The sequence below is a fragment of the Sciurus vulgaris genome (assembly GCF_902686455.1).
Source record: "Sciurus vulgaris genome assembly, chromosome: 13".
Taxonomy (NCBI): Eukaryota; Metazoa; Chordata; class Mammalia; order Rodentia; family Sciuridae; genus Sciurus; species Sciurus vulgaris.
In genome coordinates, this window is record NC_136474.1 from 57947338 (window position 1) to 57960271 (window position 12934).

At 41.4% G+C, this 12934-nt stretch overlaps 1 protein-coding gene across 3 annotated transcripts in view; it reads left to right on the forward strand.

Annotated features, from left to right (window-relative positions):
• The first annotated feature begins 599 nt into the window (after positions 1-599).
• RNF125 (ring finger protein 125) overlaps positions 600-12934 on the forward strand; it is a 41034-nt gene continuing 28699 nt past the window's right edge. For all 3 annotated transcript variants that reach the window (XR_013758872.1, XR_013758873.1, XM_079109344.1), the window contains exon 1: positions 600-1067. Coding sequence is in view for 1 of the 3 variants with exons in the window: in XM_079109344.1 (XP_078965470.1) it covers positions 904-1067 (164 nt within the window). In the remaining 2 variants the exon portion in view is untranslated. The remainder of the gene's footprint in view (positions 1068-12934) is intronic.

Here is a 12934-nt window from a genome sequence, read left to right on the forward strand (position 1 = left end):
TTCCAATACTCCATGCCACCTCTCCATTAATGGAGCATTGAGTAGATGATGATTGAAGTAGTGATTATGTCTTAGGAGACTCAGCCTTAGTGTTTTTTTTTTTTTTTTTTTTGGTTTGTTTGTTGTGTGTGTGTGTGTGTGTGTGTGTGTGTGTGTGTGTGCGCGCGCGCGCGCGCTCGCGCGCGTTTTTGGGTACTGGGGATTGATCCCAGGAGTGTTTAACCAGTGAGTTACATCCCCACATCCCCAGCCCTTTTTATTTTTTTATTTTGATACTAGATCTCACCAAATTGCTTGAGGGTCTTACTAATTTGCTGAGGCTGGCTTCGAACTTGTGATCCTCCTGCCTCAGTCTCCTGAGTTGCTGGAATTACTGGCGCCACCACACCCAGCTGTTTTAGGTTATCTTTGCAGCGTATTATGATTCTAATGTGGAGAACTGATAGGATCATCGACTATCAGGTAGGTGTTTTCTACTTCCCATTAAGCATGACCAGGACATCACTTTGCTTAACTTGTGACTGGAGGGAGGGAGGGGTGTGTCATAGCCTGGAAGGTTCACTGTCTACCCGGGTCCTCTCCTCTCCCGTAGAGGTTTCAGGTTTCAATTCTCCCAGGACCGCGAGACCTCGCAGATTGCACGGTGAGGCTGTCGCCTCCGCCTCTGCACCCCAATCAAGGCAGCTAGCGAAAGACAATTTCAAGCCCGTGGCCGCGCACTTGGCCTGCCCTCAACCGAGGTTGAGCGCAGCGGCGGAGTCTGCTTCCAGGCTGTACTTGCTGGGCGAGCTTGGAGGCGGCGATCACAGCTGGGCTGGGACTTCCTTCCTCCACCGCAGGACAACAAAACAACCGACAGCAGGCACTGAGCTCTTGGCAACTGTCTGAGCGAGAAGCACAGCGATGGGCTCCCTGCTGAGTAGCGATAGCAGCAAATCCTCGCCAGCCTCTGCCACCCCACGGGCGGTGCAGCGCAAGGGGGACCCTGAGCTGCCGGTTACGTCCTTCGACTGCTCCGTGTGCCTTGAGGTGTTGCACCAGCCTGTCCGGACCCGCTGTGGCCACGTGTAAGTGTCTGGGGAGCTCGGCTTGCACGCCTATCAGCTGGGGAGGGAGATGTTGGGGAAGCCGAAGGCATGGTGTGTGTGTGTGTGTGTGTATTTAAAAGAAGCCAGTGCGTTAGAAAACTGCTGCAAGGATAAACCTGAACCCGTTGGGGGCGGGCCACGGGGAAAATGCCCCATTGCACAGGATTTCGGTAGGTGAAAACAAACAATCGGGCGATGCTGCCTCCTTCCGAAGTCCAGGTGCCTTGCTCCACTGATGGGGATCCAGGCGCGGGCCCAGCCGAGTGCCAGGCTTCCCAGCTGGTGGAGAACCAGCACACGCCCTGGCACAGAAAGGAAACAAGCGCCGGCCACAAGGCTTCCACAAAGCAGTTACTCCGCAGGACGTGGTTGAACCGACTGTGCTTCCCTCTCTCCAGAGAACTCGGATGAGTTTGGTTTTGCTGTATCTGCACGTGCTGCAGGACCCCCACAGAGGCTGGGTGTTTCGAGCAACCGAGGGTCTGTGAAAACTGCCCTTCGCATCCCACCCCCGCGTCCTCTCCCAACACACACACACACACACACACACACACACACACACACACACACACCCCTCAAAGATCTTCAAGTTCAACTGGAGCGTCCGAGTGACTTTCTGAAGTCGTGACACAACTGATGAGGTGGGATTTGGGATTTGAACGTTAGCACCAAACCAGCGATTGTAAGCCATTTAAAACCTAGCCACAAAGTGACAGGAGGTTTTAGACTACCTGCTTTATGTTCGCCTCTCCGAACTGAAAGTATAGATTAAAATAACTTTCTTAAAACCCACGGTACTATTTGTTTAAAACGCCATTGGTGCAAAGCCGTAGTAGTTTCTAAGAAGGGTTTAAAAGTTCCTATATAAAATTGGCGGGCCTTTAGCGAGTGCTTGAGTAATGTGGTGGGAATTGGGTCTGTGAATTCGTGCTCACTGTTCACTTAGGAGAAACCCCCCACCCCCACCTTACGCGTATGTGTGTGTGTGTGTGTGTGTGTGTGTGTGTGTGTGTGTGTGTGTGTGCACGGCGCACAGATCAGTAGTGAAGCCACTTAATGTCACCTCTGGTGGATGAACTAACTATAGTATGGTGAAGCACTGGATCAAAACCTCAACTGAAATGCCATGTTAAAAATGCAAACGCACAAAATGCTTTTGAAAAGATTTAAGTAGTTCTTGAGAAGGAGGTTACCCCACAGCTCATCAGTGAGCCGGGGAGAAAGGTGTGCTGCCCACACATGTTTAAATAGAGTGTTCTGGGCATTATTTTGTGACTGTATTTTCAGGGTCTTTTTTTTTTTTTTTTAAGCTCTGTACTTTAAACTCATGGCTTAAATTTACCTCCTTCCTACTTACTGATGTTGTTTCCCAGTTGTCCAGATGTAGCTCACTGACACAATATCCAAAGGCCAGTATGAAAGTGAAAATGTTGTTGTGTAACAGTATAAAATATATTGACTAGTTCAGGATAATAAGAACCCAAAGATAACATTAAATTTAAACCTTATTAGCATTAAGACTAAAATTGTACCATAGATGAACAGTGAATTTTAAATTCCTTCTGTAAAACTGGAATGGGCATCTGGAGGTTGTTTTTGAGTTTGGATTTTGAACACTATAATTTATTGTTTACAGTGTTCTGGCTTCTACTAAAGGATAATATAAATTTGCAAAATGTTAAATCTTTGGTTTAATCTTTTTCTTTGTTAAAGTGAACAGGAAGCCAGGGATTGGAAAAATAGTCATAAAATAGCATAACAAAGACTGAACAAATTGTCTTCCCTAACTTTACTGTTCTTTGTTTTGACAAATCTATGTCCATTGTTCTGGCTGTGGGCAGAATTTCCATATTCCTCCTTTTGGCAAACTTACTTGGGCTCCTTCCACTTTATAAATGTTAACCAGAGTCCCTTTTACACTGGAGACTGTGTGTTAACACCATTTGTGCACTCTAAATGAATTACTCTTCTCCAATGAATATAGAAAATGGAAAATTAAGAAATGCAAATGGAACCTCTATTTTATTATTCCATATTGAAACTAGATTTCCAGACTTATTGAACTAAGTCTTTTTATTCTGTTTTTAGTTTTCAAACCTATTTCAAGTCAAACAAGTGTAATAATGACAATGTATTATTGTGACACAGTAGAACTGGGCATTGCAAATGCTGAACTTAATTCATCTCTCCCACTAGCCAGCTATACAACCACTAAGCTGTTTAATCTTTTTGAATCTGTTTCTTTTTTCTTTTTCTTTTTCCCTTTTCTTTCTTTCTTTTTTTTTTTTTTTTTTTTTTTTTTTTTTTTTTTTTTTTGGTACCAGCAATTGAACACAGGGGTGCTCAATCACTGAGCCACATTCCCGAGCCCTTTTTTGTATTTTACTAAGAGACATGGTTTCACTAAGTTGCTTAGGGCCTTGCTAAGTTGTTGAGGCTGGCTCAACAACTCATGATCTTCCTGCCTCAGTCTCCCAAGCCGCTGGGATTACAGGTATGTGCCAGCGCACGCTCTTTCAGTTTCTTTATTTGTAAAGTTGGGTGAGCAGTGCAATTTTATAAACATTTAAAATGTAAAGGAATTCCATAATAAAGGCTAAGGGCTGGGGCTGTAGCTCAGTGGTAGAGCACCAGCTTCTCTTGCAGAAGGCCCTGGATTCGATCTCCAGGACAGAAAAAAAGAAAGTTCAAAATATGATTTCTATTTCCTTCAGTTATTCCATGAGCAAAACACCCATGAACAGTTATTGTTATTTCTGAAATTTTTGTTTTTTGGAAGCAAACTGGACCACAAAAAGTAAATCTGTAACATTTCCAAGATATCTCAGATAATCTCACTCTTCGCTTTGTCATTTTTCTTTTAGTGGACTTGAAGATGTTTTGTTTTAATGTTTTAAATTGGCCTTGTTCATATTACTGTATTAGTCATTAAAAACAGATTTGGGGAAAAGGGTTTCTTACCTCTGAATCTTTTATTATCAGAGCTGGGGAAAGAGAAGATAGCTAAATTGAAGTTGTGAATTGAAATAAAAAGGAATTTGATTTACAGATAAATTTTGAAAGGAATTTGTTGTCAGATTGGATATACAAGGAAAAAAGATATCAAAGACAACTCCCAGGTTTTAAACCCAGTGATAAAGAGAGGAAGAGAGATTGGCTCAGGAGGAAGTTAAAGAACTCATGAAGGGGCCAGTTGAAGATATAGTAATCCCATAAGAAAATATCCAAGTGGAAATAGTCCAAAGGCCCTGGGAGGGTAGGTTTAGGGAAAAAGCTGAAGGGAGTTATCTGAACAGAATCTAGAGGTTGAGAATGGACCTAAGACAGCTAAGCACTAACTGGGCATCCCATAAGATAGAAAGAGCCACATCTCCAGTGAACTCAGTGGATATGACTACTCTGTCATAGAATGTGTCTAATTCTGCTTAAATGAAACGCTGTCAAGGATCATTGTGAAGTGCTTTCAGGTCTGCGGATTAAAACGTTCCATTTGTGGTCAAGTATGAGCAGTAAAGCCTTCCTCAAATTGCTGGTTCTCTAAGTAGAGTCTGAGAGTCTTCCTGATGAGTTCTAGACTGATCTAGAAATATACATCTGTGCTTTCATTCTTATAGGAGATGTTCAATCCCAGAGATTTCTTGTTTAACCTAAGATTAAAGATTTTATTCTATTTTTTATTGTAGATATTTTTTATCTACTTGTATTATCTATTAGTGAGGGTTCTCTAGAGCAATGGTCAATAAGGGGTTTACATGTTCATCCCCTGACAGTATCATTGAATCTGCTAAAAAAAAACTGACAATAAATTAATAGGAGGAAAGGCATACAAGTTTGTTAAAGATCCAGAGGTGCCGAGCACTATGGAGCACACCTGTAATCCCAGTGGCTTTGGAGGCAGAGGCAGGAGGATCTCGAATTCAAAGCCAACCTCAGCAATTTAGTGAGGCCCTAAGCAGCTCAGCGAGACCCTGTCTCTAAATAAAATACAAAAAAGGGTTGGGGATGTGGCTTAGTGGTTAAGTGCCCCTGGGTCCAATATCTGGTACCAAAAATAATAAATAAAAAAGTAAATAAATAAATACAGGCCCAGAGACATCACAGAATGAGCACCCAACAACCCAGTGAGATTTAGAAACTTACACACTGTCTTCATAGGGGAGAGAGGAGACCTGTAAGCACTTTTGGAGGGTTGTAAAAGATTTTTAGGGGACATGAGTGAGCTTAAAGAACAAATAATAGTCTGGGAAAAATTTTTTCTGGTTTTTGGGTATAATATCAAATCTAGGTGTCTTTCCAGTCAGTTAATCTAGAGGATCTGGCCTTTAGGTAGAAAAGGGGACTTCAGAGAAAGCCCCTCTCTGCTTCAGAAGGAGCAAAGCAGTGAGGAGTCAGATTAGTTTTCAGACTGCTTCTTTAGTTCAAAACTCTCAGTATGTCAAAGAATTATACCTTGGAGTGTGTACATATTTTATTCAAATAGATATTTTTATATTTATATATATTTATATATTTCATATATAATTGAAGCTCAAACTAAGAAATATTTACATATTTTATATATATATAAATGTACAAATATCTATATAAGTATAACATCTCCCTCCCTTACATATATGTGGCAGAAGAGAGGGAAGGATATTTTTAAGGAGTTGGTATATATTATCAAGGGCAATCTCTTAAAATCAACTGATTATAGATGTTATCCACATCTGCAAAATACCTTTAGAAAAACATCTAGATAAATGTTTGACTAAACAGTACTGTAACCAAGTTGACACATGTGACTGACCATCACATTTGTTAAATGAGTTGTGTGACTGTGTGTGTGTGTGTGTGTGTGTGTGTGTGTGTGTGTATGTGCATGCGCATGAGTATGGTACTGGGGAATTAAACCCAGGCGTGTCTACCACTGAGCTACATCCCCAGCCCTTTTTATATTTATTTATTTATTGGTATTGGAGATTTAACCCAGAAGTGCTCTACCATTTGGCCACATCACCATTTCTTTTTTTTTTTTTTTTTTTTTTTTTTTTTGAGACAGGGTCTCACTGAGTTGAGGGTCTTGCTAAGTTGCTGAGTCCGACCTCAAACTTGAGGTCCTCCTGCCTCAGCCTCACTAGTAGCTGGGATTACAGATGTGCATCACTGTCTCCCAGATATTAAGTTTTTCAAGGTTAATAAAATCTGGTTACCAAAATCAAAAATTAGATCAGTGTTGGTCTTTACCAGAGGATGCTTCAGCGTGCTACTAGGAAGCCTGGCTGTCTGTCATCAATGCACACAACCCTGTGTGACTGGTAGGAATCCACACAATTTTTTTTAAATTTGAAAATCTTTGTTTATACCTGGTGGGTGGTGGTGCACACCTGTAATCCCAGCACTCTGGAGACTGAAGTAGAAGGATCTGGAGCTCAAGAGTTGCACACCAGTCTGGGCAACATAGTGAGACCCCATCTCAAAAAATAACTGTTCTTGAGGCTGAGGTGGCTCAGTGGTACAGCACTTGCCTAGCATGTGTGAGGTACTGGGTTTAATTCTCAGCACCACATATAAATAAATAAAATAAAGGTCCTTTGACAACTAAAAAAATCTTTAAAAATGTTCATCAAGGTTTATCATTATCACTTTGGTTTGTCATGGGTTATTTGGTTAGATCTATAAGTTGTTTGGAGTAGATTTATTTGTTAATCCAGTAGATGTTTTTCCGGGAAAAATGGACTACAAATAAGATAATACTGTTAAGCGGGCAGTACATTAAATTGATGGTTAGCTCTCCTTATCCACAGATTTTGCATCCTTGGTTTCAAAACAACTGTAGGTTGAAAATATCCAGAAAAAGAAAAAGTGTTTGTACTAAATATATATGGGCTCTTTTTTTATTGTCCTCATTCTCTAAATATATTATTTGTGTAGCATTTACATTGTGTTAGGTATTATAAGCCATCAAGAGATGATTTATTAATTTTGAGATAGGGTATGGCTGTGTTGTCCCTGCTGGCCTCAAACTCATGGTCCTCCTGCCTCAGCCTGGAATTCAGTGCTGGAATTATAGGTGTGTACCACCATACCTAGTTTGGAGATGATTTAAAGTATACAGCAGGGGCTGAGGTTGTGGCTCAGTGGTGGAGCACTTCCCTAGCATGCACGAGGCACTGGGTTTGATCCCCAGCACCACATTTAAAAAATAAAAATAAAAATAAAAACCTAAATAAAGTATATAACAGTATGGGCCTAGGTTTTATGCAAATGCTACATACCATTTTATTTATTTATTTTTTGCGGTGCCAGGAATCTAACCCAGGGCCTCACACATCTCAGACTAGCACTCTACCACTGAGCCACATCCCCAGCCTGATGTGCCACTTTATATGAGGAACTTGAGCATCAGTGGATTTCATTCCCGGGCAGATAAAGAGGAGATGACTTTAAAATGGATGTTAAGGGTTAAGAAAGAAAAAAAGAGAGAAGGCAAAGTAACGGGATGGGAAGTACGTGGGAGAGTTGCAATTTTAGAATAATTAGAGCAGTGCTTCTCAAATTATTTACTGTTAAGACCAGTAGTGAGTGGTTCAATTCCCAGTGCATGTGCACGTGCACGCACCACACACACGCACACATGCAAAGTGTTGTATTTTGTTTTTTAAAGAATTTCCATCTCATCACTAATTTTGTAAAATGAAATACAAAATAAAAATCTATGTCCAGCGTGGTGGGCTTAGATACTCCAGAGGTGGAGACAAAGGATCACTTGAGGGCAGCATAACAAGATTCTGTCTCAAAAGAATAAAAGAAAGAAAAAGAAAAATGAACTCTTAAAACACTATATTATATATATATATATATATATATAAAATACAAGCACTTATTTTAAAAATGGTTAGGTTTTGGCTCAGGACTGTAATCTTAGGAACTCAGGAGGCTGAGGCAGGAGGACTGCAAGTTCGAGGTCAGCCTCAGCAACTTAGTGAGACTCTGTCTCAAAATAAAAAGAGGACTGGGGATATTGCTCAGTGTGCCTGTCTGGGTTCAATCCCGAATACTAAAAAAAAAAAAAATTTTAATAAAAAAAAATTTAAAAAATATTAGGTTCAACACAAATAAAATTACTGTCAGATTGCTAGATGAGCTTTTAAATACCTCTCTCAATTTCCATATCTAATTAAACATGAACCATTTAAAAAAATGGGACCTCATTTTGTGCAGGCTCAGTCTAGAGGAAGGAAGGTGGTAAGGTAGCTAGTTTGGCTGCAGTAAATGAATGAGAAGAGCAATAGGGTGGAGTTGGGTGGGGGGCATTTATGAAAAGCTGGCTTTTTTCCCCTTGACCAAACCAATTGAATCTGTGATTTTAATGTACAATCCACAGTCTGCAATTTCTTGAAATTCTTACCTGGCATTGTAAAGAGCTGGATCTGCACTTTCAGTCTTTATCATCAGGAAAGTTACCTCATTCATCATCTGTCCACTGGGAAAAGTCTGGATATGGTAATTGACCCAACCTAGCATCTGAGTCATATGAAAAGCGTCAGAGAACACGGAACCACGTGGTCACCCTGAAGACCTTATCCTCCATCACCTGGGATCAGGGTAGCTGGGGAAACTGGCTACACAGGAGATTGATGTGTATGCTGCCACCAGGATGTGGAACTTCTGCCTCCAGCCACCAGTGGAGCAGCCTCTGAAGAAATGATCTCTGACGCCAGCAAAAGGCACCAGCTGGGTCAGAGCCGATGTGCTAAATAAAGCTAGCTCCAGGCCAGGCCACCCTGCCCCTGCTATGTCATTTCTCCTGGGTGGGGGTTTTGAACAGAGACGTGGCATGAAGGGACTTCATAGAATGGAATAGATTATATGGAGAAGGCTGGGACCACCGGGGTGAGTTAGGAGGCCACTGTAATAATCCAAGTGAGAAACTGGAACCAGATGGGAAGAGTGGGCGTGCTGAGAATGGTGGAATTTTAGAAGTATTTAAAGGTGCTGCTACAAGATGGAGCTAATGTGGTGTGTCAGGGAAAGTAAGGAATCAAGACGACTTCAAAGTTGGAGACAACCAAGTGGAGATGGTGAGTAGTCAATTGGATCTCTGAGTCTGAAGTTCAGAGGAAGACTTGGATTATAGATCAATAAACTTGGTATTCATGTCATATACTTGATCTAATCCATGACATTGGATGAGCTTTCAAGAAGTAGATATAGTTAGTAAAGGAGAGAGGTCCAAGGGCTGCATAGCAGTGCTCACCAATGGTCAGAGATAGACATGAAAACTACAAAGAACCAGCCAAGAGTTAGGAGGAAACCAGACTGGATTCTGGAGGCCAAGTGAGTGATAAATATTCAAGAAGGAAAGAAGGATTCACTATATCTACTGCTGCTGAGGCAGAAGGACTTGACCATGCATTGGATTAGCAACATGGAGGCTGCTGTGATCTTGATCCGTTTTGGTGGATAGTGGGCTCCAAAGCCTAACTGGAGTGAATTCACAAGTGCCCAGAGGAGAGAATCAGAGACAAGGCATATAGAAAGTCTTCTCATAGAGTTGAAGGTAAAGGGAAGAAGAAAAGTTAGAACAATAGCTCAAAATATTTGATCTATGAATTTCCAAAAATGGCTATAAGATGAAACTGCAGCTTAAGCATGAACCATCCAGGTCCTGATGCTGGAACAGAAGTGCACGGAACACCCTCCTCCCAATGTACTGGGGTCTTACTTAAAATTGGATGAATGAGGTCTTTTTACCATAATGATCCACACACTCTTCAGAGCCACTGTTCTAATAAAAGAATGCTACTTTCCACATTGCCACTCCTTGAAGATGTGACAACGTAGTGTTAAATGTTAGCTGAATTAATTAGTGACTCCAAAACAAAAGATGGTCTGTATAATTTGGTGACTGCCCCTTAGGAGGGGACCATCATTCCGTGGTGTCAGTCACCGGATGCTATGTAGTTTTGTGTTTTGGGCTTGCAGTTTGGGTAATAGATAGTAGTCCTGTGATGGTTTTTGAACCCCATCAACAACTCCTAGGGTTATTCATCTGTGCCTGTTAGTGATGAGAATTTCAGAAAGATGTAATTAAGCTGGCCCACAGTTTGCATCCCCTGGTAGTTAGACTGCTCCTTGTTTACTTAGCAGCATTAGTATTTTCATAGACAAATTAAATATTACTGACCTGCTGAATTATGTATGTTCTGACAGAACCTAAATAAGGTGGTAGATTGAGTTTTACACAGAGATTCCTCTTAGGTCCTGGTTTCTGGTCCTTAGACCAGCAGCACTGCAGATTTGGGGCCCACCTCAGATCTACTGAATAGAAATAAGCATTTTAAAAAAGATCTCCATGTGATCTTATCTTTAAAGTTTGAGAAACATAGCCTACCTAGTCCTATTTAATTTACAATAAGATGAGACAGTGTTTGAGGTTTATGGAGAGGCGCTCTTCTAAGATATTTAGGGTAAAGGATAAAATAAATTTAAATGAAATTTAAAGTCACCACACAGTAATGTGCAGAGATATGCAGAGGTAATTTTTGGAGACTGAAATACCAACTCTAAGACTGTGCTTTGATTATGACATAGTCAAATATATCAATACATCACAGGAAATCAGGAGGTCTGTTCATGGTGGGAGGGCCTTAGCTCCAGGAATAGCTCACTGTACTTGGGCCCATCCAGCATGATCCATTGCTGAAGAGGGAGTGGATTGTATTCATTGCCCTAGAATGAAATATTTCAGCCCAGACTCTTGTCACTTTGAATAACAATTTTAACTTTGCTTATTGTATTTCCATCCTCATGCTTACCAAGATTTTAATTCAGCTTCATATTAGCATACCCAGAGTGAGATTAGACCTGTCACATGTTGCCAACAACCACATTCGAGATCAGCTCTGGATCTTTATTTTGCTTTTCTCTCCCTAGACCCGAGGAACTCCTTAGTGACCTCCCTTTCCTTTTTAAATCCACTTAGGATTTGGTTTTGCTTTATCAGATTGGGCACATAAAGCTACCCAGGATCCTCAGCTGTCTTTTCCTGTTTCCTTGCAATACTTTGCTGACCTCCCTGTTGTAGGGGATTTTTGGTCAACCATTTAATTTAGGGAAACAGAATAGGGTTTATAAAATAACAACTAGGAATGAGGTAATGAACTTTCCATCTGGTTTCAGAGTTGAGTCATTATCTAGTTCTTCACTGATTTCCTCATGGATAGGGGTGAGATCAGTGCTGCGAATGAGTGATTACCTGCAGGAAGGGGCACAACCCATGTAACTTCCCAGGGATGAGATTCCAGAGCCACACGACATGAGCACAAGGAGCTTAGCAAGAGAAGCCAGAAAATTGGATTTGTGTGAAATCTGATGAATCGTGGTAACTGTTTGCATAACCACCACCATAAACAAGATCAAAAGCATTTCATTTCTTTACCCTAACAAATTCCCTCCCAGGGGCATGGGGCTGTGGCTCAGTGGTGGAGCGCTTGCTGTACACGTGTGAGGCACTGGGTTTGATCCTCACACCATGTAACAAAAATAAATGAAATAAAGTTATAAAAAAAAAAAAAATTCCCTCCTAGCCTTTACATTCAGTTCCTTCTCCCAACCACCAGCTCCAAGCAACTCCATCTGCTTCTGTCATCCAGTTTTAGAATCATGCAGTCAGTAGTCTTTTGTGTCTGACTTCTTTCACTTAGCATAATGGGGAATGTACTTTATGTCATTTGATATGTTGAAATGCTTTTGCCTGTGCTTCCAAATTAAATCCTAAATCTGCCCATTTACCTCTATCATCCATTACTTTGCTGGCGGAAGCCACCATCCTCTCTTGAACTGCCTCCTAAAACAGGCTCAAAACAGTTCTCCTCGCTATGGCTTTTGTAAATCTGTAATCCATCTTTCTGTCTTCCTTTCCTTCCTTCCCTCCTTCCTTACTAAAAAACCGCTGCTTCTTAGCCTGGGTTTCTTCAAGCAGCTCACGCCGCTTCTTGCTCTTTCCACCCCACCAGCGGAACAAAAGACACGTACTCTTCAGAAGTTCATGAAGCAGCTTCCCCTTTATTCAGATAATACCCTCAATATAAAAGCAGTCTCATGCATAAGCAATTGTAACCAGATATGTCCATCCAATCCTGTTAAAAGTCAAGCGATCACTCGCTCAAGCATACATGTAAAATATATCTGTCCATGTGCTAGGGGGCTGAACTGATTATCATACAGCCAATTGTAAACGCTTCCTGCCTCTCTCCAGGCATAATCAGGACACCGTTTGCTCTCTGCCAGTCGCCATCTTTAGATGCACGTGGTGTAACCCTGGGCCTTGGGTCTCACCGGCCACACTTCCTTACTCTCTTCCTTCCTTCCAGTGGGACTGGGGATGAAACTCATGGTCTTGCATATACTAGGCAAGCACTTTACCACTGAGCTACATCATCAACTCTTTTTATTTTATTTTTTCATTGTTTTATATTTTATTTCATTTTTATACAAAGTATTGCTAAATTGCCCAGACTGATCCTGAAGTTGCTATGCTCCTGCCTTACCCTCCTGAGTAGCTGGGATTACGGGTGTGTGCCACCACATCTGGCTTTTAGAATTTCATACCTGTACACTTTTTTGTTGTTGTTCAGGGGATTGAACCCAACAGTGCTTTACCAGTGAGCTATAACCCCAGCCCTTTTGACTTTTTATTTTGAGACTGGGCCTAGCTAAGTTACTGAGGTTGGCCTCCAACTTGTGATCCTCCCTCAGCCTCCTGAGCTGATGGGAATATAGCCACACATCACTGTACCCTGCACTCTGTACATTAGAGTGAGAATGTTGAATTCAATTCTCTAGCTCTCATAAGTTGAATT